Raw genomic sequence first — 16,659 nt, 5'->3', positions numbered from 1 at the left:
TTTTCGGACCAGTTATTTCATTTTGCCCAATTCAAACATGTAGAAATAAATCATTCTGAAAATACTTTGTTATAATATTACCGGGTAGAAGTAGAAAAGTTACTCGAGTACATATATATTTGAGAAATGAAACTGTAACCAGATATTTATCTATTTATACAAAGTAGAGTCAGATCGATGTTTGTAAAATCCTTTGTGTTTTTGAATAATGTGTGTCATGTGACCTGTGCTGTCATGTGACCTGTGCTGTCCCTATAATAAAGTCTGTCTCTATTTACACTCAGAGGAAACATTTATCTCATTATTAGGTCTAAATATATTTCATTTGAGTAAGTACTTTGGGGTAATATATGCAGTAGTTTGGGGCAGTTCATGAGGTACCATGGGGTAATATATGCAGTACTTCAGGGCAGTATATGCAGTACTTTGGGGCAGTATATGCAGTAGTTTGGGGCAGTTCATGAGGTACCATGGGGTAATATATGCAGTACTTTGGGGCAGTATATGCAGTAGTTTGGGGCAGTATATGCAGTAGTTTGGGGCAGTTCATGAGGTACTTTGGGGCAGTATATTCAGTACTTTGGGGCAGTATATGCAGTAGTTTGGGGGCAGTTCATAAGGTACTTTGGGGCAGTATATTCAGTACTTTGGGGCAGTATATGCAGTAGTTTGAGGGCAGTTCATGAGGTACTATGGGGTGATATATGCAGTACTTTGGGGTAATATATGCAGTACTTTGGGGCAGTATATGCAGTAGTTTGAGGGCAGTTCATGAGGTACTATGGGGTGATATATGCAGTACTTTGGGGTAATATATGCAGTACTTTGGGGCAGTATATGCAGTAGTTTGAGGGCAGTTCATGAGGTACTATGGGGTGATATATGCAGTACTTTGGGGCAGTTCATGAGGTACTATGGGGTATATCACCCCATATGCAGTATTTCAGGTAGTATATGAAGTGTTTTGGGGGCAGTTCATGAGGTACTTTGGGGCAGTATATGCAGTAGTTTGGGGGCAGTTCATGAGGTACTATGGGGTGATATATGCAGTAGTTTGGGGGCAGTTCATGAGGTACTATGGGGTGATATATGCAGTATTTCAGGGCTGTATATGCAGTACTTCAGAGCAGTATATGCAGTACTTTGGGGCAGTTCATGAGGTACTATGGGGTGATATATGCATTACTTCAGGGCTGTATATGCAGTACTTCAGGGCAGTATATGCAGTAGTTTGGGGCAGTTCATGAGGTACTATGGGGTGATATATGCATTACTTCAGGGCTGTATATGCAGTACTTCAGGGCAGTATATGCAGTACTTTGGGGCAGTTCATGAGGTACTATGGGGTGATATATGCATTACTTCAGGGCTGTATATGCAGTACTTCAGGGCAGTATATGCAGTACTTTGGGGCAGTTCATGAGGTACTATGGGGTAATATATGCAGTACTTTGGGGCAGTTCATGAGGTACTATGGGGTGATATATGCAGTATTTCAGGTAGTATATGAAGTGTTTTGGGGGTGTCATGTTTTGAGTGAAACTTGTGGTTTGGCCTGGTTGGCGCATGCGCAGTGGCTCCTCCCTTATAGAGCAGTATTTGGCCCTCTGCCTGCGCGCTGCCGCCGCTCGAGCTCTTTTAACATTAAACCCGCTCCGGTCCGTGCCAGCCTTAACCCGTGCCAGCCCGTGCCAGTCCGGACCGGGCCGTGCCAGCCTGTGCCAAGGTAAGTGCCCGCTGTGCCCGCGCCTCGTCCCCGCGCTGCTGATGCTCGGCCCCGGCCCTGCGCGCACTCGAGGCTCCAGGCCGCGGCTCGTCCCCGGCCCCCAGCCCGCGCTTCTCTCCCTTCGGCCCGGTCTGCCTCTCCCCCCAGTGTCCTCCCCCCTCCCGTGTCCCGCAGTCCTCCCCGTGTCCTCAGTGTCCCCCCCCGGTCCCCGCACCGGTGTCCGCTTCGGGAGAGAGACACCGCGCCATGTCCCTGCTCCTTCTTCCCACCGCGGGGAAGAAACGCCATTTTGTCTCCGCTTTAGCCGCCGTTAGCTTCAGCTTCACACAAACTACAGACATTTACGGACCGAAGCGCGTCTTTCTTCCACAAAACGCGAATTAAAAGCTCTAAAGGACGATCCCTGGATTTGTATAAACGTGTTAAAAACCCCAGGTCGACTTTATTTGGCCTGAAGCTGATCAGTTACATAATAATGAGAATGTATTGTTTACTGTAGCCTGGTTAGCATTAGCCATTTCACCGCAGGCTTTAGCCGCCGCTAGCTTCAGCTCCACCAAAACAACGACCAAAAAGAGAGATATTTACGGATTTTTATTAATTTTCTTACACAACAGCCCGTCAATCCTCACAATAACCGAGTCACCTTTGAGGATTTAGCTTCACTGATAAGTTATTAAAACAAACCAGCTCTAAATCAAGGCTTTGTGTCCGAGCTAACTCAGGCCCATTTCACTATAAAACACTAAACAAAACAAACCGACACTAAAACCCTCTGGGAAATGAATGTGGACATACGAGTTTAAGCCCCAGGTTTACTTAAATCCCGTTTTAGTCATAAATGGCTGAAAAGTGACATAATAATGATGTATTGTTTACTTCGAACTCGCAGTAGCCTGTTAGCATTAGCCGTTAGCCGCGGAGGCTGCGGGAAACTGAGTAAACTCTGATTGTTCTGACTCTTCTCCGCGGTTTTAGCCACATGTTTTATTATGTAACGTGGTCGATACATAAACATGAGATTTTCCTCTGCGCAGTTTTGAGGTCATTTGACTGAAAGGCTGCCGCAAACAAAGGCGAGTGCGTCATGACGCGCAGGTCCCCGAACTCCTGCATTTTCACAGATATTTCCTGTAAATAAAAGCCTAAAACGGCCGTTCGTGTTTAAAGCCAGACTTCTCGGATTGACGAGACTTTCGCTCTAAAGCAGCCGGTGGATTCAGAAACACACAGTCCGACACGTCCACTGTTTTGTGCCTTTGTTCCGTCAGTAAAGATACGAAAACTGCGTAATATTTGTTTTTAAAGTCGATTTCTCCCAAGTCCTAAACACCAGCGCCTCAACTTCAGAGTTAGTTCTAAAGCAGCCTCTGCGTTTAAGGTTCCGTGTCCGACAACCGGAGCGATGTCTCCAAACTCTGGAAGTTACACGCCCAGAAACAGCTCAAAGCGCCGAGTCCCCGCGCGTAAAGGTCCGCGCGTAAAGGTCCGGTTTGGCACCGTTTGGCCCGGTCAGCCCTGTCCGGCCCGGCGAGACCCCGGTCAGACCCGCTCCTCCGCTCCCGGTCCACGTGCGAGTCTTGAGTCCGTAGGAGCCACGTGCACACGCATCAGGGCGCGTGTCCGCGGCTGGTCTGAGGTGCGCGCGGCTGAGCGTGCACGGAGCTCCCGGACCGTGCACGAGGCAGAGCGAGGTTTGTGCCTTTGAGCCAAACACTTTCAGCGCTGCGAATGTTTTTAAAGTTTACAAGTTTGGATTTCGGATCAGATTCATGTCTCAGCGCGTCGGCAGCCACAGACTGAAATATGAGACTTCATTTTATATTTCATTTAAAACGTATGTAATGTAAATAATGGTTTCAATGTGTGGTTTTAGTTTGTGACATTAGTTTGTAAATAGAGGCTAAGAAGGCGACAGGTGTGTTATAAATAGAAAATAGTCCCTCAAAATGTGATCATTCATGTGATCAGGTCAGTTATATTCCAAACATGACTCTATGGCAGTGGTTCTCAACCTTTTTGAGCCGCGACCCCCATTATAACAGTTCATTAGGATCGTGACCCCCGCCTGGGTCAGACCGTGGGAAAAACAGGGACTTTAGACTCTTAACTCCCGCCTGAACCGAGAGGATATTTTACCTCACGTCATCACATTTTTTTCCATCATATTTTTGTGGGGTATTCAACTCATTTTTGTCACTTTTTTGTCATTTTTTCGTCCATTTTTAGTCACATTTATGTGATTTTTTTTGTCGAATTTTTGTCAAATTTTTGTTATTTTTTCGTCATTTTTTTATCAAATTTTTGTCATATTTTCATCATTGTTTTTGTCTCAGTTTTGTCGCTATTTTCACACCTTTTTTTTTCACATCAATTTTTTGTCACATTTTTTTTTAATCAATTTTTTTCATATTTTTGTCATTTTTTGTCACATTTTTTTTTTTTTTTCGTCAATTTTTTATAAATTTTTTATCACATTTTTGTCACATTTCCATCCTTGTTTTCGTCTCAGTTTTTTCAAGAAACTTTTGGATTGGGGTAAAGCCAAACTGGAGAAAATGTGCTCTAAAAAAAACAAAGACAAAACAATGGTTAAAATAAAATGAATCAAATTAAGAACAAATAATGGCACCCTAGTATAATAGCAACACCATCATAATAATATTAAAATAGACATTTTTATCTATATGCTTTGGCGACCCCCCAAATTTGTCTCGCGACCCCCAGGTTGAGACACAGAAACTTATATGGTTAGTCTGGTGTTATGAGAGATTAGCCTCAGGTTCTCTATGGAGCCGGTCACACTGTTTTTAATGCAGGCTAGCTGATACCATAGACATGCACTAGCCTAGCACTAGCCTAGCGCCACGAAACTCTTCCAATATAAGAACTGCTTGAATTTAACTGGTATTTACTGTAGTTATGAGACACATGAAGGCAGCATGTGTTGTTGTAGTCTTTAGGCGTGTTTGTGGTTTTGTTTCAGTGGTGTTTGTGGTTCCAGATGTGTGAGACGGTGAAGTACGCGGACGAGGACCATAAGAGCGTGTTCCTGAAGCTCCTGAACGAGCAGCGTCTGGAGGGAGAGCACTGTGACATCGCCGTGGTGGTGGAGGACGTGAAGTTCAGAGCTCACCGCTGTGTCCTCGCCGCCTGCTCCAACTACTTCAAGAAGCTCTTCAAGAAACACGAGGTACAGTCTCTGACCGCCACACAGGACACACGAGGTACAGTCTCTGACCGCCACACAGGACACACGAGGTACAGTCTCAGTCTCTGACCGCCACACAGGAAACACGAGTCTCAGGCTGTATCCGAATGTCCACACTATTCCCTATCCCCTCATTCACTACATAAGCCCGCACTGTATAGTCACTGATTCTGTTGGCGATTCGGACACAAGACACTACTTTCTCCGCGCTGCGTGACGTCAGAACGACTGTTTTGGCACTTTTACTGCCGTTTTATTTGTCATTTAAATTAAAACTATCATCACAAAGAAAAGGAAAAGAAAAAAAAAAGTCACTCCAGCGTTAGACGTGCCGAGAGTCGGTCAGAGCCCGGTGTCCGAACAACAGCAGATTGAGTCACTACATCACGTATTGTGAGCCCAGAGGTACATTTGATTCTAAAGCAGCTTTGAAAGCATTGCCGATTTTATGTAAGGTTATAAATACTGTCTAATAACGATCATTAGGCTATTTCAGTTCAAAACATACTCATTATTTTTTTGATTGCACACTACCGTGATGGACCAAACCACGGGTCCTGCACCGTGAACCAAACCGTTAGAGCTGAACCCCTAATATTTATCCATAATTATTCCACTGTCTCTTGAATTCTGTTCCCCGAGTTTATCGAACATATTGTCGTTGTAGTTAATAAGAAAGGAGCACGGCTGCATCAAACACTCCAATTGCAGTTTGTTTTAAATTATTTTTAGCATTCATTCTTTTACACATTTGTAGTGGCCATAGTTTTTGGAATGGGTTGGGAACCACTGGTCTACAGCTGAACTGTGTGACGGGTTGGACTTTTCTTTGTAATCACTCATAATCTCAGAATATCAAATGTGGAGTATATATATATATAAAGTATATATATATAAAAAAAAAATCCCCCTATCTTTTTCTAAATGTCTTCTACATTTCTTCACCTTGGAGATAAAGTCAGTAAATTGCAAATTGACTCCTCAGGTGGATAACTCGTGTTGTGTTGTGGTTCCTCAGGTGGATAACTCGTGTTTCTGTTCCTCAGGTTTTTCATCAATTTTGTATCAATTTTGTATCATTTTTTTGTCACATTTTTGTCACATTTTTGTCACATTTTTGTCATTTTTTGTCATTTAAAAAAAAAAACATTTTTAGTATTTTTTCATCAATTTTTTCTCAATTTTTTATGACATTTTTTGTATTTTTTTCTTTACATTTTTATCCAATTTTTGTCACATTTTTGTCACAATTTTGTCATTTTTTGTCATTTATTCGTCACATTTTAGTCATTTTTTTGTCATTTTTTTTGTCATTTTTTCGTCATTTATTCGTCACATTTTTTCTTCACATTTTTGTCACATTTTTGTCACATTTTTGTCATTTTTTTGTCATTTTTTGTCACATTTTTGTCATTTAAAAAAAACATTTTTTTTGTATTTTTTCATCAATTTTTTCTCAATTTTTTCTCACATTTTTGTCACATTTTTGTCATTTTTTGTATTTTTTTTCTTTACATTTTTATCCAATTTTTGTCACATTTTTGTCACATTTTGTCACATTTCCATCATTGTTTTCGTCTCATTTTATACAAGGCAGTTATTCTAATTTACTGCATTTACAGACCAACAGAAGGTTTGTCATCATTGTAGTGAGATATAGACTGGTGCTATGGGACTGACAAAAGCAGAACACCCCCTCTTTAAGTTATCACCATCAACCATGTTTTGGTTCCTCAGGTGGATAACTCGTGTTGTGTTTTGGTTCCTCAGGTTTTTCATCAATTTTGTATCAATTTTTTATCATTTTTTGTGTCATTTTTTTTGTCACATTTTTGTCATTTTTTTTGTAATTTTTTGTCATTTTTTGTCACATTTTTGTCATTTATTTTTGTCATTTTTTGTCATTTTTTGTCACATTTTTGTCACATTTTTGTCACATTTTTTTCATTTTTTGTCACTTTTTTGTCACTTTTTTGTCACTTTTTTGTCACATTTTTTTCATTTTTTGTCTCATTTTTTTTCATTTTTTGTCTCATTTTTTTGTCATTTTTTTTGTAATTTTTTGTCACATTTTTGTCACATTTTTGTCATTTATTTTTGTCATTTTTTGTCATTTTTTGTCACATTTTTGTCACATTTTTGTCACATTTTTTGTCACATTTTTGTCACATTTTTGTCACATTTTTTTCATTTTTTGTCACTTTTTTGTCACTTTTTTGTCACTTTTTTGTCACATTTTTTTCATTTTTTGTCTCATTTTTTTCATTTTTTGTCTCATTTTTTTGTCATTTTTTGGTCATTTTTTGTCACATTTTTGTCATTTTTTGGTCACATTTGTGTCATTTTTTTGTCATTTTTTGTCACTTTTTGTCACATTTTTGTCACATTTGTTTGTTTTGTTCCTCAGGTGGATAACTCGTGTTTTGGTTCCTCAGGTGGATAACTCGTGTTGTGTTGTGGTTCCTCAGGTGGATAACTCGTGTTGTGTTGTGGTTCCTCAGGTGGATAACTTGTGTTTTGGTTCCTCAGGTGGATAACTCGTGTTGTGTTGTGGTTCCTCAGGTGGATAACTCGTGTTGTGTTGTGGTTCCTCAGGTGGATAACTCGTGTTGTGTTTGGTTCCTCAGGTTTTTCATCAATTTTTCAATTTTTAATCATTTTTTTGTAATTTTTTTCTCAATTTTTTATCAAATTTTTGTCACATTTTTGTCATTTTTTTGTCGTTTTTTGTCACATTTTTGTCATTTTTTTGTCGTTTTTTGTCACATTTTTGTCATTTTTTTTGTCATTTTTTGCCACATTTTTTGTCATTTTTTTGTCACATTTTTGTCATTTTTTTTATCAATTTTTTGTGATTTTTTTTTTAATTTTTCGTCAAATTTTTGTCATTTTTTTGTCATTTTTTTGTCATTTTTTTTGTCATTTTTTTGTCATTTTTTTGTCATTTTTTTGTCATTTTTTTGTCATTTTTTGTCACATTTGTTTGTTTGTTTTGGTTCCTCAGGTTTTTCATCAATTTGTTCTTAATTTTTTATCAATTTTTTGTAACTTTTTTGTAATTTTTCGTCACTTTTTTGTCACATTTTTTTTTATTTTTTTGTCACATTTTTGTTAAATTTTTGTAATTTTTTTGTGATTTTTTGTCACATTTTTTGTCACATTTTTGTTAAATTTTTGTAATTTTTTTGTAATTTTTTGTCACATTTTTTGTCACATTTTTGTTAAATTTTTGTAATTTTTTTGTAATTTTTTGTCACATTTTTTGTCACATTTTTGTCATTTTTTTGTGTTTTTTTCGTCACATTTTTGTCACATTTGTTTGTTTGATTTGTTCCTCAGGTGGATAACTCGTGTTTTGGTTCCTCAGGTGGATAACTCGTGTTTTTGTGTGGTTCCTCAGGTGGATAACTCGTGTTTTTGCGTGTGGTTCCTCAGGTGGATAACTCGTGTTTTTGTGTGGTTCCTCAGGTGGATAACTCGTCGGTGATCGAGATCGACTTCATCCGCTCCGATATCTTCGAGGAGGTGCTGAACTACATGTACACGGCTCGAATCAGCGTCAAGAAGAAAGACGTGAACCTCATGATGTCGTCGGGACAAATCCTCGGCATTCGCTTCTTAGACAAGCTCTGCTCTCAGTACAGGGGGGGGGCGGGTTCATCATGGGGGGGGCGGGTTCATCATGGGGGCGGGTTCATCATGGGGGGAGGGTTCATCATGGGGGCGGGGTTCATCATGGGGGGCGGGTTCATCATGAGGGGGCGGGTTCATCATGGGGGCGGGTTCATCAGGGGGGGGCGGGGTCATCATGGGGGGCGGGTTCATCATGGGGGGCGGGGTCATCATGGGGGGCGGGGTCATCATGGGGGGCGGGTTCATCATGGTTAGCGCTAGATGGAAAAAAGGTGCGAAAATAGCAACAAAACAATGATGGAAATGTGACAAGAAAATGAGAAAACATTGACGAAAAAATGACAAATGTGACAAAAAAATTACAAAAAATTGACAAAAATGTGACAAAAAATGGATCAAAAATGGACGAAAAAATGACCAAAAAATGACCAAAAAATGACAAAAAATTGACAAAAAATGACAAAAAATGACAAAAATGTGACAAAAAAAAATGATGAAAAAATGACAAAAAATTGATTAAAATTGACGAAAAAATGACAAAAAAAATGACAAAAATGTGACAAAAATGTGACAAAAAAAATGATGAAAAATTGACAAAAAAATGATGAAAAATGGACAAAAAAATGATGAAAAATGATGAAAAATGACAAAAAAAAATGATGAAAAATGATGAAAAATGACAAAAAAATGATGAAAAATGGACAAAAAAAATGACAAAAAATGACAAAAAAATTGACCAAAAAAATGACAAAAAAATGACAAAAATGTGACAAAAATGTGACAAAAAAAAATGAAAAATTGACAAAAAAATGACAAAAAATGACAAAAAAAAATGGACAAAAAAAATGATGAAAAATTGACAAAAAAAATGACAAAAAAAATGACAAAAAAATGACAAAAAATGGACGAAAAAATGACGAAAAAATGACAAAAATGTGACAAAAAATTGATTAAAATTGACGAAAAAATGACAAAAAATTGACAAAAAATTGACAAAAAAATGACAAAAAATGGACGAAAAAATGACGAAAAAATTGACAAAAAAATGACAAAAAAATGACAAAAAATGGACGAAAAAATGACGAAAAAATGACAAAAATGTGACAAAAAATTGATTAAAATTGACGAAAAAATGACAAAAAATTGACAAAAAATTGACAAAAAATTGAAAAAATGACAAAAAATTGATTAAAAATGACAAAAAAATGACAAAAAATGACAAAATAATGATGAAAAATTGACAAAAAAAATACCAAAAAAATGACTAAAAAATGACAAAAAATTGATTAAAATTGACAAAAAAATGACAAAAAAGTTACAAAAATGACTTGAATCCCCAACGAAAAAATGATGGAAAAAAAATGTGCTGACGTGAGGACAAAGCTCCTCTGGGTTCAGGCGGGAGTTAAGAGGTGAACCATTTCTCTGGCCCTAACCTTAACTTGTGTCATGATATCTCACGTTTTCACAGCAGACTGTCCCTCCGGAGCAGAACATCCAGCACTAACCCTTCATCATGAGGGGCCGGCTTCACCCAAATAAGATCATGGGGGCGGGTTCATCATGGGGGGGGCGGGGTCATCATGGGGGGCGGGTTCATCATGGTTAGTGCTGGATCGTGTGCTCGGGAGGGACGTCTGCTGTGATTTTGTTTAGATCTATGAGTTGGTTTGTCTAAAAATACAAATAATCCTAATCCTTAAAGTTAACCCCTTAACTCCCGCCTGAACCGAGCACATTTTCTCCAGTTTGGCTTTACCCCAATCCAAAAGCTTCTGGAAAAAAGGTGCGAAAATAGCAACAAAACTGAGATGGAAATGTGACATGAAAATGAGAAAACATTGACGAAAAAATGACAAAAAAATGACAAAAATGTGACAAAAAATGGATCAAAAATTTACGAAAAAATGGACGAAAAATGGACAAAAAATGACAAAAAAATGGACAAAAAAATGACAAAAAATGACAAAAAAATGACAAAAAAATGACAAAAAAATGACAAAAAATTGACAAAAAATGACAAAAAATGACAAAAAAATGACAAAAAAATGACAAAAAAATGACAAAAAATTGACAAAAAATGACAAAAAATTGACAAAAAATGGGACAAAAAAATGACCAAAAATTGACCAAAAATGACAAAAATGTGACAAAAAAAATGATGAAAAATTGACAAAAAAAATGATGAAAAATTGACAAAAAAATGACAAAAAAAAATGACAAAAAATGGACCAAAAAATTACAAAAAAAATGACCAAAAAATGATGAAAAATTGACAAAAAAAAATGACGAAAAATTGACAAAAATGTGACAAAAAATTGATTAAAATTGACGAAAAATTGACAAAAAATGATGAAAAATTGACAAAAAATTGACCAAAAAATGACAAAAAAATGACAAAAATGGATCAAAAATTTACGAAAAAATGGACGAAAAATGGACAAAAAATGACAAAAAAATGGACAAAAAAATGACAAAAAATGACAAAAAAATGACAAAAAATTGACAAAAAAATGACAAAAAAATGACAAAAAAATGACAAAAAAAATGACAAAAAAATGACAAAAAATTGACAAAAAATGGACAAAAAAATGACCAAAAATTGACCAAAAATGACAAAAATGTGACAAAAAAAATGATGAAAAATTGACAAAAAAATGATGAAAAATTGACAAAAAAATGACAAAAAATGACAAAAAAAATGACAAAAAAATGACAAAAAAATGACAAAAAAAATGACCAAAAAATGATGAAAAATTGACAAAAAAAATGACGAAAAATTGACAAAAATGTGACAAAAAATTGATTAAAATTGACGAAAAATTGACAACAAATTGACCAAAAAATGACAAAAAAAAAATGACAAAAAAAAAATGACAAAAATGTGACAAAAAATTGATTAAAATTGACGAAAAAAATGACAAAAAAGTTAAAAAAATGAGTTGAATCCCCAACAAAAAAATGATGTAAAAAAAATGTGCTGACGTGAGGACAAAGCTCCTCTGGGTTCAGGCGGGAGTTCAGAGGTTAAACATTTCTCTGGCCCGAACCTTAACTTGTGCCATGATATCTCACGTTTTCACAGCAGACTGTCCCTCCGGAGCAGAACATCTAGCACTAACCCTTCATCATGGGGGGCCGGCTTCATCATGGGGGGCCGGCTTCATCATGGGGGGCCGGCTTCATCATGGGGGGCTGGCTTCACCCAAACCAGATCATTAGAACTAACTGAGCGCCCGCTGTTGTTTCAGAAAAGAGACGTCTCCGAGGACAAGGACAAGTTTCCCTACGACATCGTGAAGTTGGCGCTCCCTCCAGAGGCACAGCTGCCCCCCGACGCCGAGGTACTCCCCACACAACCTCCCACACATAGTTACTCCCTGGCCTGTGTGTTGACCTGTGTGTGTGTGGGCGTGGGCTCTGTGTTCACCTGTGTTTGTGGGCGTGGCCTGTGGCAGGTGCTGGGCGAGCACGACGACCCGCCCTCTGACGACCTGGTGGAGTCCTCGTCCAATCAGGAGCTGGATAAATCCCCCACGGCGGCGCTGCGGGTCCAGGAGGCCATTTTGAAGGAGCTCGCCAACGAGGACGTGCACAAGGTACGACCGCGGATCCTCTTACAGGAAGTAACGGGTTGTAACGGCGCCGCCCGTCCTGCAGGTGACGTGCTACGACCAGGACGTGGAGATGGAGGCGGGGTCGAAGGAGCTGGAGGCGGACTCGGGTACTCAGGGGCTGGGCTTCGGGAGCGACCTCGGGGGAGTGAAGGACGAGCAGCCGAACTGGAGCAGCGACATGAAGCTGGAGTACCTGCTGTACGGAGCCAGAGACGCCCTGAGCTGCCACATCTGCGGGAAGGCCTTCCTGGACGAGAGCAAGCTGAGGTGAGGAGGGGGAGGAGTGGGGAGGAGAGGTGGAGGAGGACAGACGAAGACTCAAAAACCTTCGTCTGAAGCTGAATGAAAAATTTGAACAAAAAATGACAAAAAATTGACAAATAATGGACAAAAAACGACAAAAATTAACAAAAAACGATCAAAAATTGGACAAAAAAATGTCAAAAATTACAAAAATTGACAAAAATTTGACAAAAAATTGACAATTACAAAAATTTGAGGGGGGGAGGGAAAGTACAGACTAAGGCTGCAACGACGCGTCGACGTCGTCGATTACGTAAATACGTCGACGCCGTTTTTGTGCGTCGACGCGTCACTTGTTTACATTTCACTTCCAGCGTGACTGCGCGTAATGCAGACGCTGCGAGCGAGGGGGGAAAAGCGCGGCAAAAGTCGTCAAAAGTGTGGGAGTATTTCCAGAAACGGCCTAATAATGTTACTGTTGCACACACACTGTGTCGAGCAGAAATGTCATATCACAGCAGCACAACTAACCTGGCTAACGCCAGACTGCTGTGTGCGCTCCAATCATTTCCAACTGCAGTATCACTTGTGATTTTAGTCTGGCGTTAACCAGGCTACAGCACAACGGCTATGAACAAACATGTGAAACGAAAACACCCGCGGCTGCAAGAGCCCCGATCTCAGTCAAACTACGGTGTTGTTTCACTGATTAATCAACGCGTTGTTACGGGACAGGCTCTGACAGCGCGCACTCACTCTCCGCCTACTTTGCCGCATATAAAACCAAAACGGAGCATCTGCAAGTGGATGATCAGGAGAGACCGACCGCCTTCCCCCGGTCTCTTCCAACACGCGAGTGCTTCTCCGCTCGTGTCCCGCTCGGCCGTCTGTCTCCCGGTTCTCGCTTCGCCTCATGCTCCGCCTCATGCTTCGCCTCATGCTTCGCCTCATGCTTCACCTCATGCTTCGCCTCATGCTTCGCCTCATGCTCCGCCTCATGCTTCGCCTCATGCTTCGCCTCATGCTTCGCCTCATGCTCCGCCTCATGCTTCGCCTCATGCTTCGCCTCATGCTTCACCTCATGCTTCGCCTCATGCTTCGCCTCATGCTCCGCCTCATGCTTCGCCTCATGCTCCGCCTCATGCTTCGCCTCATGCTTCGCCTCATGCTTCGCCTCATGCTTCGCCTCATGCTTCGCCTCATGCTTCGCCTCATGCTTCGCCTCATGCTCCGCCTCATGCTTCGCCTCATGCTTCGCCTCATGCTTCGCCTCATGCTTCGCCTCATGCTTCGCCTCATGCTTCGCCTCATGCTTCGCCTCATGCTTCGCCTCCTCCGCGGCTGCATCACGTCCCCGTGTCCCGGGCGTGTCTCATGTTTTCTCTGCTCAGACTCGGAGCATCGGCTAAAACACTCATTTAAACTCTCTTGTTGTCGTGTCTAGCGGAGAATCAGGACAGTAGTTGGATGATAGACGAGAGTGAAGTGTAGAATCAGGACAGTAGTTTGATGATAGACGAGAGTGAAGTGTAGAATCAGGACAGTAGTTGGATGATAGACGAGAGTGAAGTGTAGAATCAGGACAGTAGTTTGATGATAGACGAGAGTAAAGCGGAGAATCAGGACAGTAGTTTGATGATAGACGAGAGTGAAGTGTAGAATCAGGACAGTAGTTTGATGATAGACGAGAGTAAAGCCGTGTCCGTGGCCTTTTTGTCTCAAAGAGGAGTTGAATCCACTCGGTTCTCACGAGCACAGTAACTTACAGTAACTCTGGTTCTCTGAATGTGCACAGTCTATAACGAGTTGGGCCGACTCAGGCTGATTCTCAGTGGTCAGACAGAAATAACCTCAGGTGCAGGTTTCAGTTAGTTTTAAATCAGCGGTTTCCCAAACTGTGGGTCAGGGACCCGAGGTGAGAGAATGGGCCATTTGCCTTTACTATTTTAAAAAGTGGGGAAAATAAATAAATAAAAGCCATGCCATTTGGAAACATCAATGTTTTTTTCTTCATTTTAAATGAAAAAATAATCGGTAGATTAATCGAAAAAATAATCAATAGATTAATCGATAAAAAAATAATCGTTAGTTGCAGCCTTAGTACAGACGAAGACTCAGAAACCTTCGTCTGACCTTACGCCTCTGTGTCTCAGGAAACACGAGAAGCTCCACTCTGCAGAGCGACCGTTCGGCTGCGAGATCTGCACCAAGGCCTTCACCACACACGCCCACCTCAAAGGTAATACACACCTGGCCCCGCCCACGCTCACCTGCCCCGCCTGCACGCACCTGGCCCCGCCCACGCACACCTGGCCCCGCCCACGCACACCTGGCCCCGCCCACACACGCCCACCTCAAAGGTAATACACACCTGGCCCCGCCCACGCACACCTGGCCCCGCCCACGCACACCTGGCCCCGCCCACGCACACCTGGCCCCGCCCACACACACCCACCTCAAAGGTAATACACACCTGGCCCCGCCCACGCACACCTGGCCCCGCCCACGCACACCTGGCCCCGCCCACGCACACCTGGCCCCGCCCACACACGCCCACCTCAAAGGTAATACACACCTGGCCCCGCCCACCGCACACCTGGCCCCGCCCACGCACACCTGGCCCTGCCCACACACACCTGGCCCCGCCCACACACGCCCACCTCAAAGGTAATACACACCTGGCCCCGCCCACGCTCACCTGGCCCCGCCTGCACACACCTGGCCCCGCCCACACACTCAGTGATACAATGTAAATGCTGTTGCACATTTTTACATATTTCTGAGTTTCCCAAAGTGTCGCTTCATCATCGTTATTGATTAAGTCTAGGGCTGCAACTAACGATTATTTTGGTAATCGATTAATCTACCGATTATTTTTACGATTAATCGATTAATCGCTTGGCTGTGAAAGGTGCATGGAAATTGTATTTTTTCCATTTTTTTTATCACATAAAGCTAAAGTGACGCCGCTTGAGGACATGTTGATGGAGTAAACTTAAAGTAAACGTTTGTACAAGGCTATTTATGCTAATTCTGCTTCTGATTGGACGAGACAAAGACAGATATTTATGAAATTTACAATGTACAAAACACTGCAGACCCTCACTTTAAAAACAAAGTAGGTTTTCATCCAAAATACATAATTTTCATGTCTTTTTTGCTCTACTTTAGTCTGTGTTTGCTAGAAAACGATTAATCGATTACTGAAATAGTTGACAACTATTTTAGTAATCGATTAGTTGTCGATTAATCGATTAGTTGTTTCAGCCCTAATTAAGTCCCTAAAAATATTGATGTTATTTGTCGGTGTTACCCAGCTCTAGCCTGACCCCTGACCCTGTGACCCCTGACCCTGTGACCCCTGACCCTGTGACCTGTGACCCCCAGAGCACCTGAAGATCCACACAGGCTTTAAGCCGTACAGATGTGACGTTTGTGGGAAGTCGTTCATTCGAGCTCCAGACCTGAAGAAACACGAGCGAGTTCACAGCAACGAGCGGCCCTTCGCCTGCCAGATGTGCGACAAGGTCAGTGCGCCAGATGTGACGAGGCCAACACTCCAGTAAAGGATCAGGGGAGACATTTTGTTTCTTTTAAGGCGAGACACTGCAGGTGAACAGGGAAAATAAATAAATGTAGAGATATTTCAATTTGAAGCTTCTGCTGAACATCACAGATATAAATATGAGAAAAAAATGTATTGCACTTTTTCTGTCATTTTATGTTTTCACATAAAAATAAGGCATTTTCAGCATTAAAATGGGCAACGAAATGTAAATAATGAATTGATCCAGATTAAATGTTATGGTTTTATTTTATTGACATATTAGTAACTAAGATTTTTTCAGAGGGATTTTGGATATTTTCTTTAGTTTTTCAATAAACTAATCATCAGTGAAAAAATCTGTAAAAACTCAAATTCCGCCTGTTTTTTTGGTTTCAAAGCTGAATAAATCAGGTTTGGAATTAGATATTAAAAAATCCCTCTGAAAAAACCTTCTAAATCTTGTTAGGCCTCAGAGTGTAAAAAATGACAAAAAAATGACAAAAAAATGACAAAAAAATGACAAAAAAGTGACAAAAAAAACGACAAAAAACGACAAAAAATGACCAAAAAATGACAAAAAAAATGACAAATGACAAAAAAATGACAAAAAATGGCCAAAAAAATGACAAAAAATGACGAAAAATGACCAAAAAAAACGACAAAAAACAACAAAAAAAACGAC

General features: G+C 40.5%; 1 protein-coding gene across 1 annotated transcript; it reads left to right on the top strand.

Annotated features, from left to right (window-relative positions):
• Positions 1-1,553: 1,553 nt before the first annotated feature.
• On the top strand, positions 1,554-15,992 carry LOC306977837 (zinc finger and BTB domain-containing protein 14-like; the record flags this gene model as incomplete). The annotated part of the gene is made up of 8 exons (XM_079576277.1): positions 1,554-1,726; positions 4,731-4,919; positions 8,406-8,576; positions 11,822-11,914; positions 12,029-12,169; positions 12,231-12,454; positions 14,584-14,669; positions 15,818-15,992. Coding segments are annotated over exons 2-8 (1,079 nt in total), but the record flags the coding sequence as incomplete, so codon positions are not given.
• Between the last annotated feature and the right edge of the window lie 667 nt (positions 15,993-16,659).

Source organism: Gobius niger, assembly GCF_951799975.1.
Source record: "Gobius niger genome assembly, chromosome: 18".
NCBI classification, from domain to species: Eukaryota; Metazoa; Chordata; class Actinopteri; order Gobiiformes; family Gobiidae; genus Gobius; species Gobius niger.
The sequence above is the reverse complement of the archived record's forward strand: the minus strand, read 5'-3'. Positions and strand labels throughout refer to the sequence as shown.